General features: G+C 35.3%; 1 protein-coding gene across 1 annotated transcript; it reads left to right on the forward strand.

Moving 5' to 3' along the window:
* The first annotated feature begins 2,116 nt into the window (after positions 1 to 2,116).
* LOC149201049 (uncharacterized) lies at positions 2,117 to 2,497 on the forward strand. Its single transcript, XM_089401180.1, has one exon. It carries the CDS (start codon positions 2,117 to 2,119, stop codon positions 2,495 to 2,497), a length of 381 nt encoding a protein of 126 aa, XP_089257306.1.
* The last annotated feature ends 18,430 nt before the right edge of the window (positions 2,498 to 20,927 follow it).

The raw sequence follows: 20,927 nt of genomic DNA on the forward strand, positions 1-20,927 counted from the left end.
CTAACCTTCCGCCCTTCGTGTATTTTACAGGTGTGGCCGCCCACTGTTTCGTTGGCAATGGCATTCGTCGACTGTTCTGGTCTCTTTCCGGGTAGTCTTGCTCTTATTTTCTTGTCTGTATTAGGTTCTTGTCTTTGTCATTGGCTCCGGTTGCTAGTTACTGAGATGTCTGGTCTTTAGTCGTGGCTTGGGTTTCTAGGTTTGTCAAACCCTTGGCCGTAAACTAGGTAGGGTTTGTTAACTGCGGCAACGTTGTTAGGTTGTGCTGAGATGAACTGTTCTATGTAATTTATGCTGAGATGAAATGTTGTAAAATTAAGCGGAAAGGAAACTCGTTCGTTATCGGTTTTGTTTGCTTACCTGGTAACTGTGTTTGTCTGGCATGAACCCGCAGTGGGTGCTGGTCGGTTCCACCTCTTGTGTGCTTGCTTTCTTACTCTGCCAGTTCGTAGCTTGTCGAGTACTGTAATGGACTTTTGTATATGCAAATAAAAGTAAGTTATTGACACAGCATTTTAATATACAGTCTTTTGTTCTTGAGGACGCATATAAGAATTATTTATTTTTGTGCACTATAAAAATGAAGGAAATGTATCTTTATTTCTGTTACTCTTTTGTTTGCTCTGCTGCTGAACCCCCCTGGGTTTGCTTTCTCGTGTTCTTGTACATTGTTTCTATGCAGTTAGATAACTGCTGGCAGTTGTTCAATTTCAGTTCAACAGTTATTACAGATGTGACATTTCTTGATGGTTAACTAGTTTTACTTGGTATGTTCTTTACAATAGTAAATTATTGTTAAGTGGCTAATGACTCTAACTACTATTATCATTCCTAGTTAGAACTTATTACAATAATTCAGACATCCTGGACAGAAACTAAAATAACAACAGATAATAATAAAACTAACCGAAAGGAAAAGGGAAAAAAAAACATAAGAACGAGACAGACTTGCTGTCCGTTCTGTGAGCTATTTCTCGTCTCCTGTCCTTTTCAGAAACCTTGTCTGCCTTCTCTCTGACTTCACCCTGTTAACCAGATGCTCCTGCATCATCTCCCGTGATGGTTTGTTCTAAGAAACATTTGACAGGCAGGGAATTGGTTTGTAGATTGCTTGACTTGCATAATATTCTGTTGAAAAGTGGATTGAATGTTGGAGTGTTTACAGTGAAGTTTACCAGACTCGACACATGCCCAGAGAATCAAGAGTAGTCTCGCAACAAGACGATCCTCGAAAGATCATTAAAGCAGTTTGTAAACAGGGGTTTCTTATCAGTGCATTTTGCATGGCTGCATGCGCACATGAATATGAATGGCTTCATGTTAGACAAATTTTTACTCAAAACTCTAGTGGACATGTATGAAAGATGCGCGTAAAGTATTTAACGAAATGCCTGAACGAACTATCTTCTCATGGACCATGATGATTGGAGCTTACAGTAGACATGGGTTTGCGGAGGAGGCATTGTATCATCAGATGCTCTCTACAGGTATGGAGAAGGCACGTGACGTGTTTTCCAGAGTGTGGCAGCCAAATGTTGTCTCTTGGACTGCGATGATTGGAGGCTATGCAGAGAATGGGCTCGTTGATCAGGCCGTCGAGTTCTTTTGGAAGATGCAAGCTGCAGGTGTGAAGCCAGACTCAAAGACATTTGCCAGCGTCCTCCCTGCTTGCTCTAGCTTGGCATATGTTAGACATGGAAAGGAAATGGTCGAGAGGCATTCAATCCATAACAAGAGAGTATCACAGAAACCTTTCAAATTAAACTCAGTCCACCATCCATTCATCCCCAGATCTAGCTACGGTCCAACGAATAGTTCAACAAAAACAGATCGAAATTAAGACCGCTTACCATGCACGCCATTCGAACATCTGCTTGGGGCCATATGGTTGATTCATCCCCAGATCTACCTACCCTTTGATGGACAGGACTAAAAAAAAAATGGTAAGTAAACATTTAACTTAGATCCCTGATTTTTTTTATTAGTGAAGTATTTGAACCTCATTATTTTGACCCTACTGATATCTGCTAAAATCAAGATTTCCTTTCAAAGGTCGTTCTGAATCCAAGAAGGAAATAATTCAGGAGCATAAATTTCTCTGTTTCACCAAACGAGGATGAGCACAGTAGTGTTGGACGGCAGTACAGTTCGAAAATTTGTTGAAGACAATGAGGCTTTCAACAAAACAATGGATGAGAAGTTCGTGGAGTTGGACACGAACCAGGATGGGGTCCTGTCACGCTCTGAGCTCCGGAAGGCCTTGGAGAGCTTCCGCTTGCTGGAGTCCGAAATGGGCATGGAAGTCAGCACCACCCCGCAAGAGCTCAACGCCCTTTACGACTCTGTCTTCGATGGATTCAATACAGACCAATTAGCCATGGCTTCCTATGCCAAGGTGATGGTGAAGTTTCTGGTGAGCTCTGGAGTCCTGACGGATATCATGAAGGGTAGACACAGGTGTTTTCGGGGAAAAATCAAAGTCAAGGCCAATCATTAAACCCCATGGAAAAAAACGGATTATTGAGTCAACCTAACAGAGTCTCTGCTGCAATACTGCTTCCACAAGGACATTCTAGATACTTTATTGTGAAGAGCAGCAATTTCATGAAGATAAGATATGGAAAAAAAAACACTGATATAGGACATAAAATCGATGGCAGGTTATACTCGTATCAGCGCGTGAACCCAAAAAAAATTAATGAAAATAGCCAGCAAGTCGTTACTTCAAATCCTAGTGATACAGGTAAACAGGATATAAGCCACCCTTCCTAAGAAAATACGGTTACCTGCCGCAAACTCACGAGGAAGTGGACAGTTCTCTGCCTATGCTTTTCGGAAGTAGCCTTGTTCATGTGAGAAAGAAGTGTTACTAACTAAAATTTTAAAGCCATAAGGTCCCGAAGGGTTTGAACTTGCTCTGATACCATATGTAACAGTCCAAAAAATAAATATCTAATTTAACATTAATTTAAATGAGAGTGCCACTTACTTAGCCCAATAACCATGATTTTAATTAACTAAATGCAAATTGAATGAATAGTGCTTACCTGTTTACCTGTGGTCCAAGTAGGCTTACAGCAACAAGGTTTTGGGGACGACTCTCCACCCAACCGTAGGCTAAATTGTGCAACGTCTTGCTACAACTGGCCACCCCCGAGCCCTCAATCAACGTTCTACTGCCAGTGACTCCTAGGTCTTAGTATACCATTCTCCCAAGAGAATGAAAGACAAAATCTCGGAAAGATGGAATGCCGGACTCCTCTCATCTTCCTCACCATCTATTAAATAGAACAACATTGGAAGGGGAACCACATGCACACACTCCATGTGTCTACATGCAACTTCTTTTGATTTTTAGCTTTCTTGTTTTATTTTTTTACTTTTCTTTTGATTTTTAGCTTTCCTTGTTTTATTTCCTTCTTTTTGATAGTTTTCTTGTTTTATTTATATTTATTCTTATTTAGAGTTTTAGTATGGTTATTACTATTTTTATTTTTATTAATTTTATTTATTTTCTTTGTATATATTTTTAATATCATTTATTATTTAACATTTATGATTTATTATTTTTATTATTTATTATTAAGTGATTTATTTATTATTATTTATTATTTCTATTATTAATTATTATTATTATTATTTATTATTTATTATTTATTATTTATTATTAAGGGGAGGGATATTACATACTCCTTATTATTATTATATCATCAACATATATAGAAAGTAATACTATATCTCCATTTCTATCTGTCTTGACATACAAATTAGGATCATTTTTGTTTTTGTTAAATCCTTGTTGAAAGAAGAATTTATCGATTTTCTCATACCAAGATCTAGGTGCTTGTTTTAGTCCATATAAGGCAATTTTTAACTTGCATACAAGATGTTATTATACCTTCTTTGCAAATCTTCTTGGTTGAACAAGATAAATCTCCTCTCTTAAGTCACCATTTAGAAAAGCTGACTTCACATATAACTGATGTAGCTTCCAATCATATTTAGTTTCTAATGCTATCATTAGTCTAATTGTATTCATTTTTGCAACTGGAGCAAAGGTATCTTCATAATCTATACCTTCCTTTTGTGAATAAACTTTCACAACCAATCTTGCCTTATACTTGTCTATGCTACCATCTACATTAAATTTTGTCTTGTACAACCATTTTGATCCTATAGGAATTTTATTTTCCGGTAATTCTATTAATTCCCAAGTTTCATTTTTCATTATAGAATCATATTCTTATTTCATAGCTTCCATCCATTCTTTATGATTTTTAGCTTGTTCATAATTTAAAGGCACAAAAACAGTCATTACTTAAGACATTAAAGCATAATATTTATACCTAATAAGGGTTTGAATCTGTCATGTTGACCATCTTAGAGGTCCATTACACTGTGGAGTACCTTCTCCTCTTCTTCTTCTCTGTGGAGTGCCTTCATCACTTCTTTGTGGACTTTGACTTCTTGACATGTCTTCTGTAATGTCTGCGTTTTCTTGAACTTGATTTGATTCCAAAACTTCCTCTTCTTCCTTAAAATTGTCATAAGGAGGCTGTCATACATTATGTTCATCTTCTTTTATTTGTTTATATGCATGCTCATGAAATATAACATCTCTTCTTGCAAAGACATTGTGAGCACTTGGATCATACATTTTATATGCTTTTTTATTAGTACAATATCCAATAAAAATGCATTTGATGGCTTTCACATCTAACTTTCTCCTATCCTCTTTAGGAATATGAGCAAAGGCCTTGCATCCAAATATCCTTAAATGACTAACTTTAGGTTTAAAACCATAAAATGCTTCAAATGGTGTTTTGTGCTCAAGATACTTTGTAGGGCTTCTATTTTTTAGATATATAACTGTATTAATGGCTTCAGCCCAAAAACTATTAGAAAGTCCTTTACTTTTTAAAATACTACGAGAAAATTCAACTAATGTTCTATTCTTTCTCTCAGCTACTCCATTTTGTTGAGGTGTATTTCGTACTGTAAATTGTTGCATAATTCCATTTTTCTTGTAGTATTAGACAAAATCTCCTGAAGTGTACTCACCACCTTTATCTGATTGAAGAATCTTAATGCTCTTTCCTATTTTCTTTTCAACCATATTCTTGAATTATTTAAAGTATTCAAACACATCACTTTTGTTTCTTATAAAGTACACCCAGGTGTATCTAGTGCTATCATCAATAAATATAAGAAAGCAATATGCTCCACCAAGGGACTTAGTTTTCATTGGACCACATACATCAATATGCACTAGTTCAAGTATTTCATGTTTTCTTATATTTTCATGCACGGGAGATTCTTCCCTAACTTGTTTTCCTAGTGCACAACCTTCACATTCAAAGTGTTCACCCTTAATATTTGAAAGGCCTTATCCCATCAATTTGTTTTGTAGTAACATTAGGTCATTATGATTTAAGTGTCCATACCTTTGATGCCAAAGCTTGATGCCCATTCTTCATTACATCCAACTTGTATAATCCTTCAACTCTCATTCCTTTTGCAACAACCTTGTAGTTGTCTTGCACATACTTTACCAAACAATGTGATTTCACAAATTCAACTTTTAAATGTTGATCTATAATAGTAGAGACTGAAATTAAGTTCTTCTTTAATCCTAGAATATACACCACATTTTGAATTTGTTTTTCCTATCCACTAGGCATCGTAACACTTATATCACCATATCCTTTAATTTCATATGATCTTTTATCTCCTAACTAGATATGTGCACCATTATTAACTTCATGATAAGTATCAAACTAATCTCTTTTGCATGACATGTGGATTGATGCATTAGAATCTATTAACCAAGCATTATCATTATTAGTTTCCATTGATAAAGAAGCATTGGACACAAACAATTTAAGATGTCTAAAGTCATGACTAATTTCTTCATCTCTATCAACATAATTTCCTAAATGTCTTCTTTGTTTAAATTTATTAGACCTTCTTTTCATGCAATTCTTAGCGAAATGACTAGGTTTTCCATAGTATTAACACACATCATCTCTACTTGATTGGCATTTGTCCTTGGTAAAGATGTACCTTGAAATGATTTTACCTGTGGCTTTTTCCCTTTATTTTTCTCCCATTGTTTGCCTTTGAAGGATTATTTCCCTTTAGCCATCAATGCCAAATCTAATTTGGGAAATTTTGGTTTAAGACCTCTTCGTTGCTCTTCTTCTTACACAAGTATACCTTCCAACTCATCAAAATTATGAGCCTTATCTCTAGCTAAAAGACCAGTGATAAACATTTGATATTCATCAAGCATTCCATTTAATGTCACAGTAACCAAGTCTATACTAGATATTGTTTCACCAATGTCACCTTATTTAACCTTTAGATCCTTAATTCTAGAAATAAAGTTACTAAGATTTTCATTTTCTTCCATCTTAATTGAAAGAAGATTACTCTTTAAATACAATATTAGATTTGTACTTTTTGTCTCATACAAATTTTTTAGAGTGTCCCATGTCTTCTTGGATGTTTTGCTCTCTAATGTGTGGAATAATATTGTCCTTAACGGACATCTACAAAATCACCTTCGCTTTGTTTTCTCGTCGCTCCCAATCGTGAATTGCAACATCTGTGGTTCTAGAGAACACTGGCTTGAGTTCAGCTCCAGACCCAATCGTCCATATATTGTAGCCTTCCATCAAAATCTACAACTTAAACTTCCAATTTGCATAATTTTCACCATCTAACTTGTTAGAATCTGATAGATAAGACTTTGCTAATACATTTGTCATAATATTAATCTTATAGATCTTTAATAACTTTAATGACTCCTTAATCACAAATATAATTCCTCAAACATAAGTCATAAAGATATTGAACTTCACAACTCAAAGATATTATTGAACAATATTTCTCCCTCCTCCTTTTTAAGTTATATATAATTTTTATAATGACAAACAAAACATGATTTCATCAAACCACCATAAATTTTTCAAAAATCTTTCTAAAATAACAACCACTAATTTAAAAAAAATATTAAAAGACCAATTATTAATCAATACTCCACAACACTTTTCACCTAGTTAAAATTCAACCACATATTTATTTTTTTAATTACATAAAAATTTCAATAAATTTAAGAACCCATAACAACTACCACATTCTTTTTTGGGTTTCAACAATAAAAAGTATAAAAAATTCATAAATGTTCTATTCAACGTAAATGACTCCCGTTTTGTAACATAAACCACTTTTATAAAATCACCCCCACGATAACTCCAACACTCCAATCACCACAATAATTCCAACATATAAAATATTCCCAAATAAAAAAACTTCATTTTTTTTTCCTTTTAAAATATCAAATTTATCACGCATAAATTTTAGATTAAATACTCTATACCCGATTTATACAAAAATATTGGGAATATAGTTTTACCCAATGCTCAACACGACCACATCGATCTCTCAATTGATCGGTCACAGAGCAATTTCACACTCTCACACTGACTTCTCCACGAGGACTGCAAATTCACGACAGCTCAACTTGCAGAAGAAAAAACTCACACACAACGATGCACTGCACACAGACTCGCAGAAGAACGAACTCACACAAAGTGGTATCAAGCGCTTCTGTTATAACATCTATTATATCACTATACAGCGCCCTTGAATTGTCCGGGAAGAATAGGAACAGCAATGCAAGGAACCATTCGACTGCCACAAATGGAATTAGGAATGGGAGGGATCCTCCGATAGTGACCTCCACTGTTTCCCCTTGTGTCTTTTTGGATGGAGCTGCTGAACATGGGACATGTGCTTGCGGTATATATATCAGAACAGCAAATGATCAGGTCGTGAAATCTATTGGAACGCTGGTCCGGTCCAACAACAGAGCCAAAGCGGTGGCATTAACGGGTCTCCTTTCCTTCTGCACCTTTCTTGACATTGAAAATCTTTGGAGACTCTAGGGTTATTATTGATCATGTTTTGTCAAAACACTATATAAAAAATATTCATCTTGCTGGATGGCTGGACAGGATTGCAGCGTTATGGAACAACAGGAAGGACTATTCTATTTCTCACATTGACAGGAACAAAAACAAAAAGGCTGATGCACTATCTAAAATGGGCCTTACTTCTCCCCAAGGCATATGGAGGATGCAGATTAGAACGGACAGAAACAGCTTCCAGATCCCCGATTTTTGTCTTCCGAGCTTATAATTCTTACAAAATGGTAAATTTCTGTTATGTTTTGTTTTCTACACAATCCACATGCAATGGCATATCTCTCTATAAAAATATGCACTCAAATAATTTTGCTGTCATGAATATCTTTTTGCTTTCTATACACTGACCTGAAGTATCCATTCAGTCTTCATGTGGTATATACAGGACATCTTTCAGTTTTTGTCAAATCTTTGGGAATGTGGCATGATCCACCCCACAGTATGCAACGGGCAATATTTTCACAGACATGTATGCTTATAAAGATTCATAAATACAATATATATATATAGGTTTTCGTGCTGAAAAAACGATCTCTCAAACTGATAGCTCACACAACACTCGCCTTGTTCCGATGACAACACTCGCTCAGAGAGCGCAGAACTCATAACTGAAGACATAACACAGCTCGCCCATTCGATTACCAAAGAGACATCTTTATACACAATCGAGCGAGTGGCTTTTTTGGGAAGCTATCTGACTCTCGCACTCCCTAGTCGCCATTCAATGCAGTGGGTGTTTAGAATTAATATTTTCCAACATTAACGTCGTATAATATTTATGTGTTATAACTGTGTGTTTGATGATGCTAATTTTCCTATAGTAATTTGTTCTATTATTTAGTTACTTACAATATTTGTATGTGTTATATGTTTGTTGTTTTTGTTTAGCCTTTTCAAAATAACATCTCATTATCGGCACAAATCAAAATTCTTACTTATAGGATTTGCAAGTGGATGATATCTCCCACTTATCCAATATTGGTTTCGGTGCCCATGAACTGTTAGAGCTCTCTCCAACCTGATCATGGTTAGATGCTCATTGATTTTCAAGAGTTTCAAAATCTATAATAAAAATAATAATAACCTTGAAATCATACAACAATGGGCTTTATTCTATCATTTAAAGACTTGCCGTATTTATATATATTGTGCGTGTATGTATAGTCGCTTTAATTTTTAAAATATTCCAAATTCAATCTGAATGAAAAAACTTTCTCGTTACCGTGCTTTGTTCTATCATTTAGCAACAAGCTAGGTATTTTTATCCGTTGTGCCTCGCTGGCCTCTCTTATGTTGAGAAACACCGCATGATCTGGACGTTGGTTATTGATTCCTTTTTCACCAAAAATCACCATTTATTAAACTCTCGTGTTGGCATTGGAGTTTCAGTGATCTGTTTTTATTAAGTTTATTTGGAAATATTCTTAAAATTTATTTTAGAAAAAAGTTCTATCTCCATAGGCTAACCTCCAGTTATCTCAAGTTAAAAATATTGTTAAATTATTTTTGGAAAAATATATTTATATCCATTGTATTGTAGTGCGATAATTTTGCTAACGAAAAGAATAGCTATGTCAAATTTTCTAGTATGTCAAATAAATATTTTTAAATTAAATCAGAGTTTTCGACACATTTACTAAGTTTTTATCTACGGACAAATTCACGAAATTTGGGGTATAACTTATTATCAATATGCATACTTAAAGTAAGATTTGAACCATCTATTTTGTTCTGGATCACTATTAGTTTAGCATCTATCAATGTAACTTATGATTTTTAATACTAAAAAAAATATGTCTTTAATATTGTTAAAAAAATGTTTTTCAAATATTTGACTAATCATAACTTGAAAGTTTTAGTGCAACATTGCACAATATAAAACCATGCAAATAAGTTCCTCACATATTTTATTTGATAATTTATGGTATAGTTACAAAATTTATGGATGATTATTAGATATTTGTGCAGTAATCTTTTGTTCTTAACTTTTGCAAAACCATCAATCAATAAAATCATTGAAAATAGCTCATATTTAAGTAACTAATATATTTACAATCAATTACTTCCCACCATTATGCAAAAAAATTGCATAGAAATAAGATGTATATAAATATATTTAAGAGTAGTTACTTCTCATCATTATTTATGTTTTTCTTCAAAATTGTAAATGTGTAAATTGTAAAATTGTTTCCATTTATTAGCTCCTGCCAAATCAAGATTATAGAATTTCATTTACCTATTGACCACTATTAATTTAGCATTGACCAATGTGCATTATATAATTACTTTCAATTTTAAACATTAAAAGAGATCATTTTATCGAAAAGAAAGCAAAACATCGAAAGCAAATGCTTAAAATGTTTTTAAGGTATTCAAGTTTGTCTCAATTTCTACCAAAGTTTTCTTCACGGTGAAGACCCTGTATTTCTGGCACAGTTTGAATGAGGTCAAGAGAACTTCTCATACTAAGATATGCCTTGTTGAAGTTTTAGGAAAAATGGAAAAATGATATAATGAAATGATCCATTTCTACCAAAATTTTCTTCCCAATGAAGAGCCTGTAGAGATATTTTTGACACAGTTTGAATGAGGTCAAGAGAACTTCTCATACTAAGATATGCCTTGATGAAGTTTTAGGAAAAATGGAAAAATGATGTAATGAAATGATTAAAACTTCTTTTGACGTTAGGTGCTCATGCTTTTTAAGTGTGTTTTTTTTTAATAAGAAACAAATATAAATACGAGAACTATGTAGCATTGGTGAAAAAACTACTTAGAACTATGATTTCTTATTTTCAAGGTAGAATTGAGGTATTCATGGAGGGAGAATGAGATATTCATGGAAAATTGAGATGTTTATGGAGAGTAGATATTTTCATGGGCATGGTTGAGATATTTCCCTAAATCAATCTTTTGATTAGTGTTAGATCCTAATTTGTGAAGCATTGAGAGCTATTTTTTCCTTGACATGATGAGGTAATTCTCAAATGAAAAACTGTCTATGTTGACGAATGTAGTTATGATTGGTCTTCATAATCCTTGATGTATTTATAATATTATGTAAAAACATGAATAAAAATCAAATTTTAAATCAGCCGAAAGAAAATAAAAGAAGTCAACAAAACCATAGCTCATACTCACTTAAACAACATATGTACCATTAGTTACTATCCACTATAATTTAAGTATTATTGGCTTAAAATATGGATAATGAACAAGATATAAATAAATATACTTACGAGGAGTTACTGCCCACCATTATTTACATGTTCTTCAACACTTCAACAAATATGAGTAAAAATGTAAATGTGGAAACTTACTAGAGAGAATGCAGTTACTATCCACCATTAAATATTATTGGCGTAAAATATGGATAAGGAACAAGATGCCAGCATTTAGTAAAAATGTAAATGTGGAAACTTACTAGAGTGAATGCATGAAGTTGGGTTGCCCACCATTATTTACATGTTCTTCAACACTTGTTGCTATCCACCATTAAATATTATTAGCTTAAAATATGGATAAGGAACAAGATGTCATTATTTACATGTTCTTCAACACTTCAACAAATATGAGTAAAAATGTAAATGTGGAAACTTACTAAGGTGAATGCATGAAGTTGGGTTGCCCACCATTATTTACATGTTTTTCAACACTTCAACAAATATGAGTAAAAATGTAACTATGGAAACTTACTGAGGTGAATGCATCAAGTTGGGTTACACTTTTGGGCCAAATGTGGCAATGAATTTCAAAATGTTATTCTTTTTATCAAATTGAAGCCCTCAAAATTCATATAAGCATTGTGAATTTTGATTCAGAATAAAATGACAATTCTGAAATGACAATATGTGGAGTATTATGTTGTTGTCCTAATGATATTTTTTGCAAAAAAAAATCAATGTTGTTTAATATGTCAATTTTTTATTATATGAAATGCTCGCCCTTACAAATTTTCACAATTTTGTGTGTTCACGTATCATAACTTAGTCATATATATATATATATATATATATATATATATATATATATATATATATAACTAAGTTTTTCATATTAAAATTTATTTTTTATTCAAAATTATATTTTTTATTATTTTTCAAAGTTTGCCAAGTAATATTTCAATTGTATTTTGTAGACACATGTGTTCGCTTATTTAAATAAATTCAAAAACCAGGAGTACCCTTTTGAATAGAACTAATAAAAGAAGATATTTTGGTGTTCACGTGTATATATATATATATATATATATATATATATATATATATATATATATATATGATATTAAAATTTATTTTTTACTCAAAATTATATTTTTTATTATTTTTCAAAATTTGCCAAGTAATATTTCAATTTCATTTTGTAGACACATGTGTTCTCTTATTTAAATAAATTCAAAAACCAGGAGTACCCTTTTGAATAGAAGTAATAAAAGAAGATATTTATTCAGCCCTTTTGAAATTGTTTAAAAAAATTCAACCATTATGTTTAAAAGAAACTAAATAAAAAATATCATATGAATTCAAAAATGTCAAACTTATATGGCATTGGATAGAGGGTTCCTTCCCGAATCCAACATGATCAACTCTGCCACTTAAGGAAAAATTCTGCTTGGAGTCCACTAGGGGTACAAAATGGTGTTGCAAACAAATCTGCAAAAGAGGAGCTAAGACTTTGTTTTTTAGACCCTCAACAACCCGTCCAAACGCTTAAAATGCTTGATCTAAGTGTTTGAAATAAAATTTCAAATAGCTCGATCAAAGGTTTAAGAAACACTTGATGAAGCCCTTAACATGGTTAAAGAGTGCTTTGATGAAGATATCATAAAACATAAACAAAACAAACAAAATTATTCAAATATATTCCTAAACTCTAAATTTCATTAATTATGAATCCAAAATATATTTTATTTTACCAAGAAAATACTTATAATAATATATAGATAACTTTCCATTAAAAAAAAAAAAAAACTTTTCTTTTTCAATTTTGACATTCTTAAAAAATAATAATTTGCTTATTGTCTTGATTTTAAATATAAAATATTTGTCACAGCTCCACATAAATACATATGGTAAAAACAATAAAAAACAAACAAAAACAAAAACAAAAAAATTAATATACATCAATGTTTCAATTGTTATAGCACTATACAATACTTTTTAAGTTGTAACTACAATCGTATATATGATATGGTCTCTGATTAAATTCCAGGTTATCGATTTTTGGACTTAAGTGCCACCGTTTTATTCACTTCATTATTTTTATCCGTGCCATGGGAATCCCAGCCACACCGCTTGCTGACAGACTCAGTGCTATGCGTTCACTCTGTCTAATTCAACCTAACTTACAACTTGTTAAATTTTACATTGGTGTTGATATTTTGGTTATGCAATTAAATTCCTACTCCGTCCTTGGTACGTGGCACGGGCAAGCCTATCCTACCACAACTGCTCATCTCGAGTCTCTCGTCGCATCGACCGTGGAAGACCTGGGTTCATGATCCTACGGCTAGGCTCATTCTAGAGAATTACACATCCCTGTTTGCGGAAGCTATGCCTCATTCTACTCTTTCTTTCCTTGCCGCCTGCTCCGTTTCCTCTTTCTCCTCTCATAGGCTTGCTCGGTCTATCGATCTAGAGCTACAATGTGGATGAACGATTCTCAGAAATCGGGTTATGGGTTTCCCTCCGGCGAATGTACCCCGGGTAAGCGATGCATACAGATGTGAATCTGTTATGTTTTTTTTTTGTAGTTGATTGTTTATTCCCTACTACTGTAGCTCTGTTGCTAACAATATTTGCGGTGTATTTTAATCTGTAGGAGTCTCGGCGATGGGTCGGGGGTCTACAAACTGTTATCATATGGTGGTTCCCTTGAACGATTTTGACGCCCGAGGGTTTCCGAGTAAGATTTATCTCTAGCCTGGTGCTTGTTCAACAAAGATGGATCTCTTTGGTTGCTTGAGTCTAGAGCTTCAGCTCTCATGAGTATTACTAGTTTTCCTTTCAGTTATTAGTTAACTATTATCAGGCGAATGCCTACTGTTGTTCAAGAGATGTATGCACGAACATTTCCTCTGTATAATCGAGGATTTAATTTCCGGCTGCAGGTCCTGAGACTATGGCCACGCTGGCATAATTTCCATGTTTAAGTTTTTTGTGAAAGATTTACATCTCTCTGGTTAAGACCTGTTATTCCAATTTTGCAGACTTCTTGGGGTTCGATGCTATTTACGTTTTTCCTTTATGTCCTATGGTTCTGGTTCCATATGAAATGTAAATTTGAAATCTAGTTCAATGTATGAATAACATATGTTTGTTGTTCTTTAAACTATCCATGATATTCTTGTTCACAGTTTTCTGTACAATTTGGTATGGTTAGAATTTTCTCTCGAACCACAAGTCAGGGTTTCACCTATTTTCATTGCTTTTCAAATTACGTGGCTTTGTGTTAAGATCGATTTGGTAATTGCCATTTGCGAGACGGGATGTCTATAATTCTCTATTTTTCAATTTAATATCTGGTACTTTTAGTTAACTTGTTCGGGAATTTGTTCTGTCAAAATTGACACTATGGGGTTTCATTCCCATATAGGGTTTAGGAAGATCTTGCAAAATTTTAGAGTTTATTTAACAGTCCACTCTGTGGTGTGCTAGCCCAGTGCGACGTTAGGATAACTACCTTTATAACCCTTGCTATATCGACCTTTCTTATGGCATCATACTTCGGCTCTCTGGGGTTTAATCAACGGTTAGCTAACCTGTGGGTTTGACTCTTTACCTCATTTGGGTACTAGCATTCTCAGTAATCTTGATCAAATTTCTAATAATTTGTAGTTCTGAAATTTTACATAGTCAACAGAGAAATGGTTTACCAGTTCATTACAATAATGGTTCTACTATAATCCATTTTCCAACATTAAAAGACCTGTACAGATCATAATTCTACAACTAGTATGTTCCAGATTATAGAAAATTCTCCAGCTCCGACAGATATTAACTCCACTGTAAAAGATTATTAATACTTAAGGTAACCAGTTGGTTCCGACTCTATTTTTTTGGTTTTCGATAGATAAAGTACAAGTAGTAACCCTACTTTTAATATTTCCAAGTATCACTTCAGCCTTAGGCACTCCACTACATCTTTTCCATTCACAGTAAAAGACACATAATTTAGTTTTGTGCAACAGATTAATTTTCCAGAAGGTTCCACCTACCTGAGTTGTTTTAAAGTAAAGCACTCCAATGGCAGAGGTCACCTCTGTTTTCCGCTGCTAGTCGACCTCCCGTCTGTGAGCTTTGTCTTTCGGGACTAAATCTCCCCCTAGCTTGCTCACAAGACCTCTGTCTTCTGCAAGTTTCTCGCACTCAGTGCTTATGCTATCTGGTCATCACCAGACTTAGCAATTTTTCCCCTTACTTCCTAACATTTCAGTGCGGTTTTTCCTCCCCCCCAAACTTCCTTTTCTTTGGAAGCATTTCAGAGTTAGGGGAGGTAGTTAGGGTTTTTCCGGCAAGTTCTGCCTTTTTCAACTTCCTTCCACGAGAAGTTACAAGATCTGCTAATACTCAAATCATTTCTCATTTTCAATAATTAACAATATTATTCAACTCAAACAAGTAATAACAATAATTATTCAGTTTGTTCTTACTATGGTAAATAAAATATTTACAGCTTTCTGGGGACATTACATCTCCCCCTCCTGAAATCAAACATCATCCCGATGTTTTCCGGCCACAAACAACCCTGGATAAGCTTGTCTCATGAGTTGTTCATCCTCCCGGGTGGCCTCATCTGGCCCAAAGTGCTGCCATTGCACTTTAACTTGGGTGATGGCTCGTTTCTGCAGCATTACTTCTCTTCGTTTGAGTATATTCAATGACTCGACCAAGAATTCTCCTTCCAGCTCGACCTGAAACACACAATACTTAAGTCAGTTTTTCCTTTAACAACAAAATTGATTGGCCTACCTATGATACTTTCTTACCTATATGTCATGCCAACTGACTACGTGCTTAGGATCATAAACGTATTTTTTTAATACTAACACATGGAAGACGTTGTGGACCCGAATATGACTTGGCAGAGCGAGCTAGTATGCCACCGGCCTAACTCTGGCTAAGATTTGAAATGGTCCACAAAACTATGGTGTCAGTTTGGCGCACCCACTCCATTGTAATGTACTCCTTTTAGCTCGAATTCTCACATACACATGATCTCCTACTTGGTATTCTCTAAAATTTCTCTTCTAGTAGGCGACGTTCTTTTGCCTATCTTGGTCTGCCTTTATATCGGATCATACCTTCTTGACCATTTCTTCCATCTCTTTAAGCATTTCGGGGCCCAGCATTAGCTTGTCCTCTGGTCCCCCCCAACTTGAGGGTGTGCGGAATTTTCGTCCATACAACACTTCAAACGAGCTTATCTGCAGGGACGTATGATAGCCATTGTTGTACGTAAATTTGACCAAGTGCAGATAGTCTTCCCACTTGGATGGTTGCTGCATCACATATGATCTTAGCATATCTTCTACAACCTGATTCACCCATTTTGTTTTTCCATCAGTCTGAGGATGATAAGCGGTACTGAAATTTAATTGAGTCCCCAATCCCTCAAACAGAGTTCTCCAAAAGACTGATGTAAATTTTACATCACGATCAGAAATTATAGTTTTTGGTAACCCGTGCAGCCTAAAAATGTTTTGCATAAAAATATTGGCAATCTGTGCCGCTCTGAAAGTGGACTGTACTGGTATAAAATGGGTTGATTTGCTTAATTTTTCTACCACCACCATGATGGAGTCATTGTTTCTCTTGGATTTGGGTAATCCTGTTATAAAATCCATAGAAATGGTCTCCCACTTCCACTCCGGAATTGGTAGCGGATGCAATAACCCAGCAGGGTGTTGATGCTCTATTTTGACTTGTTGGCATTCCAAGCAACGTGTCAAATATTCTGCTACCTCTTTCTTCATGCCTGGCCAGTAGTACTCCTTTCAGAGTGTTGTAATCAACTTTTGGTATCCCGGGTGTCCTGCATAGGGACTCTTATGAAATTCATCTAAAATCAAACTTTTAATGTTACTTTGGTTGGGTACATATAGTCTCTTTTTGTATCTCAGCATGTCGGCAGCATCCATCGCATATCCTTGTTGATATTCGTGACTGGTTGGATTTTGAACTTGTTGTCCTATTTGCTGATAATTCTGATCTTGCTCTGCTGCCTTTTTAATCATCTCATTGAGAGTAGTCCGCCCCTCGCTGCAAGAAATTTCGTAGAGGCAATGTACCTTTCGACTTAAAGCGTCAGCTACCCAGTTTTCTTTCCCCTTCAGATGTTCGATTTCGAAATCGAATCCGCTTGGGAAATCTACCTACTATGCCTGCCTAGAATTTAAGGTAGGTTGATTGAAGTAACTAGTCAAGCTGTGATGGTCCGTCATCAACAAAAAAAAAAAATCCCATCAGATAGTGATGTCACATCTTTAAATCGTGAATGACAGCTACAAACTCCAAATCGTAATCAGAATATTTCTTCTCGTGCTCCTTTAGTTTCCTAGATTCATAGGCGATTACCTTACCTTCCTGCATTAATACTCCTCCTACTCCTTCCTTATTCGCATCTGTGCACACCACATAGTCCTTTCCTTGATCTGCTATGCTTAATATAGGCACAGTGGTGAGCAGATGTTTGAGCTGTTAAAAACTTTTTTTGCATTCTACGGTCCATTTAAAAGCTTTCCCCATTTTCTGCAGGGAAGTGATAGGATAAGCCACTCTCGAGAATCCTTCTACAAACCGCCTATAGTAACCCGCTAATCCCATGAAGGATCTTATATCCGCTACGTCATTCGGCACTGTCCATTCCATTATGGTCCTTATCTTCTCGAGATCCACAACAATTCCATCTTTAGTGATTATATGTCCCAAGTACTGAATTTTTTCCTTAAAGAAGTCACACTTGCTATATTTGGTGTATAATTGATGTTTCCGGAGAGTTTGCAATACCAATCTAAGGTGTTCCTTGTGTTCCTCAATATTCCGGGAATATATCAGCATATCGTCAATAAAAGTTAACACAAACTTGTCTAAATACTGACGAAATACGTTGTTCATTAAGCACATAAAGGTCGTGGGGGCATTGGTTAACCCAAAAGGTAATACCACGAACTCATAGTGTCCATAGCGAGTTCTAAAGGCATTTTTGGCTATGTCTTCCGCTTTGATTATGATCTGGTGGTATCCTGATCATAAATCAATTTTTGAGAATACGGTTGCCCCTTTTACCTGATCAAAAAATTCATCAATACGGGGTAAAGGGTACTTAGTCTTAATTGTCAATTTATACAATTGATAATATTTCATGCACATACGAAGGGTCCCATCCTTCTTTTTAACGAACAGCACGGGGGCTCCCTAGGGCAACACACTAAGGCAGATGTAATTGTTATCCAACAGCTCCTGCAACTACATTTTCAATTCTGTTAATTCTACTGTGCTCATTCGATAAGGAGCTCGGGACACCGAGTCTGCCCCTAACACCAATTCGATAGTGAAGTCTATGTCTCCTTTGGGTCGCAGCCCTAGTATCTCTTCAGGGAACACATCTGCAAATTCTTGAACCTCTAGAATACTTTCCAAGGTGGCAGTCTTGTCTTTTGAGTTGGCATAACCAACTTGAATGGCATAAACTTGACATCTTTTCCTTATACACTTTGCCAATTGAGAGGCGGTTATTGGCTGAATCTGCACTGGCCTCAAAATACCTTGCATCTCCTGCTTTTCTCCTAGTTCATTCCTGTAGCAGATAGTTTTTGTTTTACAGTTTATAATGGACCAGCGTCTTTCCAACCAGTCCATGCCTATCAACACATCATATGATCCAAGTTGAAGTACGTTTAGTCTGCCATCACAGGCTGACCTGCTATCTTCAAAGGGCAGTTATTGACCTTAGCTAACACATGTCTCTTTGCCCCTGTTGCCAGTTGTACTAGCCAAGGGTTTTTAAACTTGACAATTTGTAATTTACATTGTTCCACAACCTTAGGACTAACATAGCTCAATGTAGCTCCAGGATCAATTAAAATAGATACAGTATAATCAAATATCTTACCTTCAAACTCCATCATAGCTGGCTGGTATTCTACCTAATGATCTTCGAGAGCGGCATTAATTTTCGGTATACTTCGGGCCATGTCGTCAACCGTAGATGCTTCATGGATCTGCGAAACCTGTTCAGTACCCTTTCGATGAGGACAATTTTTAATGTAATGAGGCCCTCCACATCCCCAGCATTGTACTAGAGGTCTAGCTATCCCTTCGTTGTCAATTTTTCCAGATTGCTCGTTGAATCTGGATTTAGTGGGTGGCTACAGTATGAGTTGGTTCTTATGTAGATTCTTGTTGTTTTTCCCTTTGGGAAATCCTTTGCTAACACTGCCACGATTTCCCTTAGTGCCCACAGAAATCTTATTACCTTTCTTGTCAGCCCACCTCTTTCCCAGAATTTCTCCCTTCTGCTTACTTTGCTGATAGCATATCCTGGCCTTTCGTATAACCTCATCCATCGTTTTTGGGTTATCAAACTCAATTCTTTCCCTCATCGCCAAGGGAAAACTACTAACGAAACGCTGCACCTTAGCCTTTTCCTCTCATATGTAAGGTACATAACAGAGTAAATAGGTAAATCGAGTGATAAACTCATCCATTTTTTGTTGTCCAAGCTGCAAGTCATGGAATTCCCTTGCTTTCTCGTCGTAAAATCATTCAGTCAAATATCTTTCCTTGAAATATTTTTGAAACTTTTCCCAAGTTATATTTTGTTCACTTACCCCTCATACAATCTTGACCTCCTCCCACCACAAAGTAGCCTTCCCTTGCAATTGGAAATTGGCCAACCACGCTTTGAGGTTGTGATCATATTCATATAATTGGAAATATTTATTCATGTTAATCAACCAAGCTTCGACTGCCTCCTCCAGCTCTCCATCAAAGAGTGGCGGTTTTATTTTCCGAAACTCCCCTTTTAATTCTATCCGTTGCCTTTTTTATGTTGGGTGTTTAGAGGCATTATCCGACTTTTCCTCTCGATTCTCTTCCCCTCCTATTTCTTCCTGGTCCGTGTGGTAGCCTTGTTCTTCTGACACTCGTACCTATTTAGGGCCGGGGTTTGGTTGACGCTGATTTTGCTTGTCAGACAGGATTTTCATGATTTTTTCTTGTTCCATAGTTAATCTTGCATTGTCCTCTCTTAGGCGGGCCATCTCATTCTTTAATTCCTAGACTGTCTCTAATATCGTAAGATTGGTGTTGTGGGCCTCCTCTCCTAACTGCACCCATATTTCAGGATTATTTTAAGGAAATGTTGCAGGTCCTAAGACAGCCATATTCTAGTGTGGAACACTATCCGTTCTTCTCATAATCTGTTGTCATCCTAATTCCTATTCTTAACAAATTAGTGGGTTAACAGAAGGTAGAAAGCAAAAAGAAAAAAAAAACGATAATTGATTACTCTTAATTAGTATATTTACCAGAGGCCGCAGTTTGGTAGCCTGGGCTCTAATACCACTTGTCACAACTCCATGTCAATACATATGGTAAAAACAATCAAAAACAAAACAAAAAAATTAATATACATCAATGTTTCAATTGTTATAGCACTATACAATACTTTTTAAGGTGTAATTACATCGTATATATGATATGATCTATGATTAAATTCAGAGTTATCAGTTTTTGGATTTAAGTGCCACCGTTTTATTGGCTTCATTATTTTTATCCATGCCATGGGAATCCCAACCACATCACTTGTTGACAGTCTCAGTGCTATGCGTTCACTTTGTCTAATTCAACCTGAATTACAACTTGTTAAGTTTTACATTGGTGTTGATATTTTGGTTATGGCCTTAAATTCCTGCTCTGTCCCTAGTACGTGGCACAG

Source organism: Pinus tabuliformis, chromosome 2_1 (assembly GCF_031772625.1).
Source record: "Pinus tabuliformis cultivar Carrire ecotype Pingquan chromosome 2_1, CPIR1, whole genome shotgun sequence".
Lineage (NCBI taxonomy): Eukaryota > Viridiplantae > Streptophyta > Pinopsida > Pinales > Pinaceae > Pinus > Pinus tabuliformis.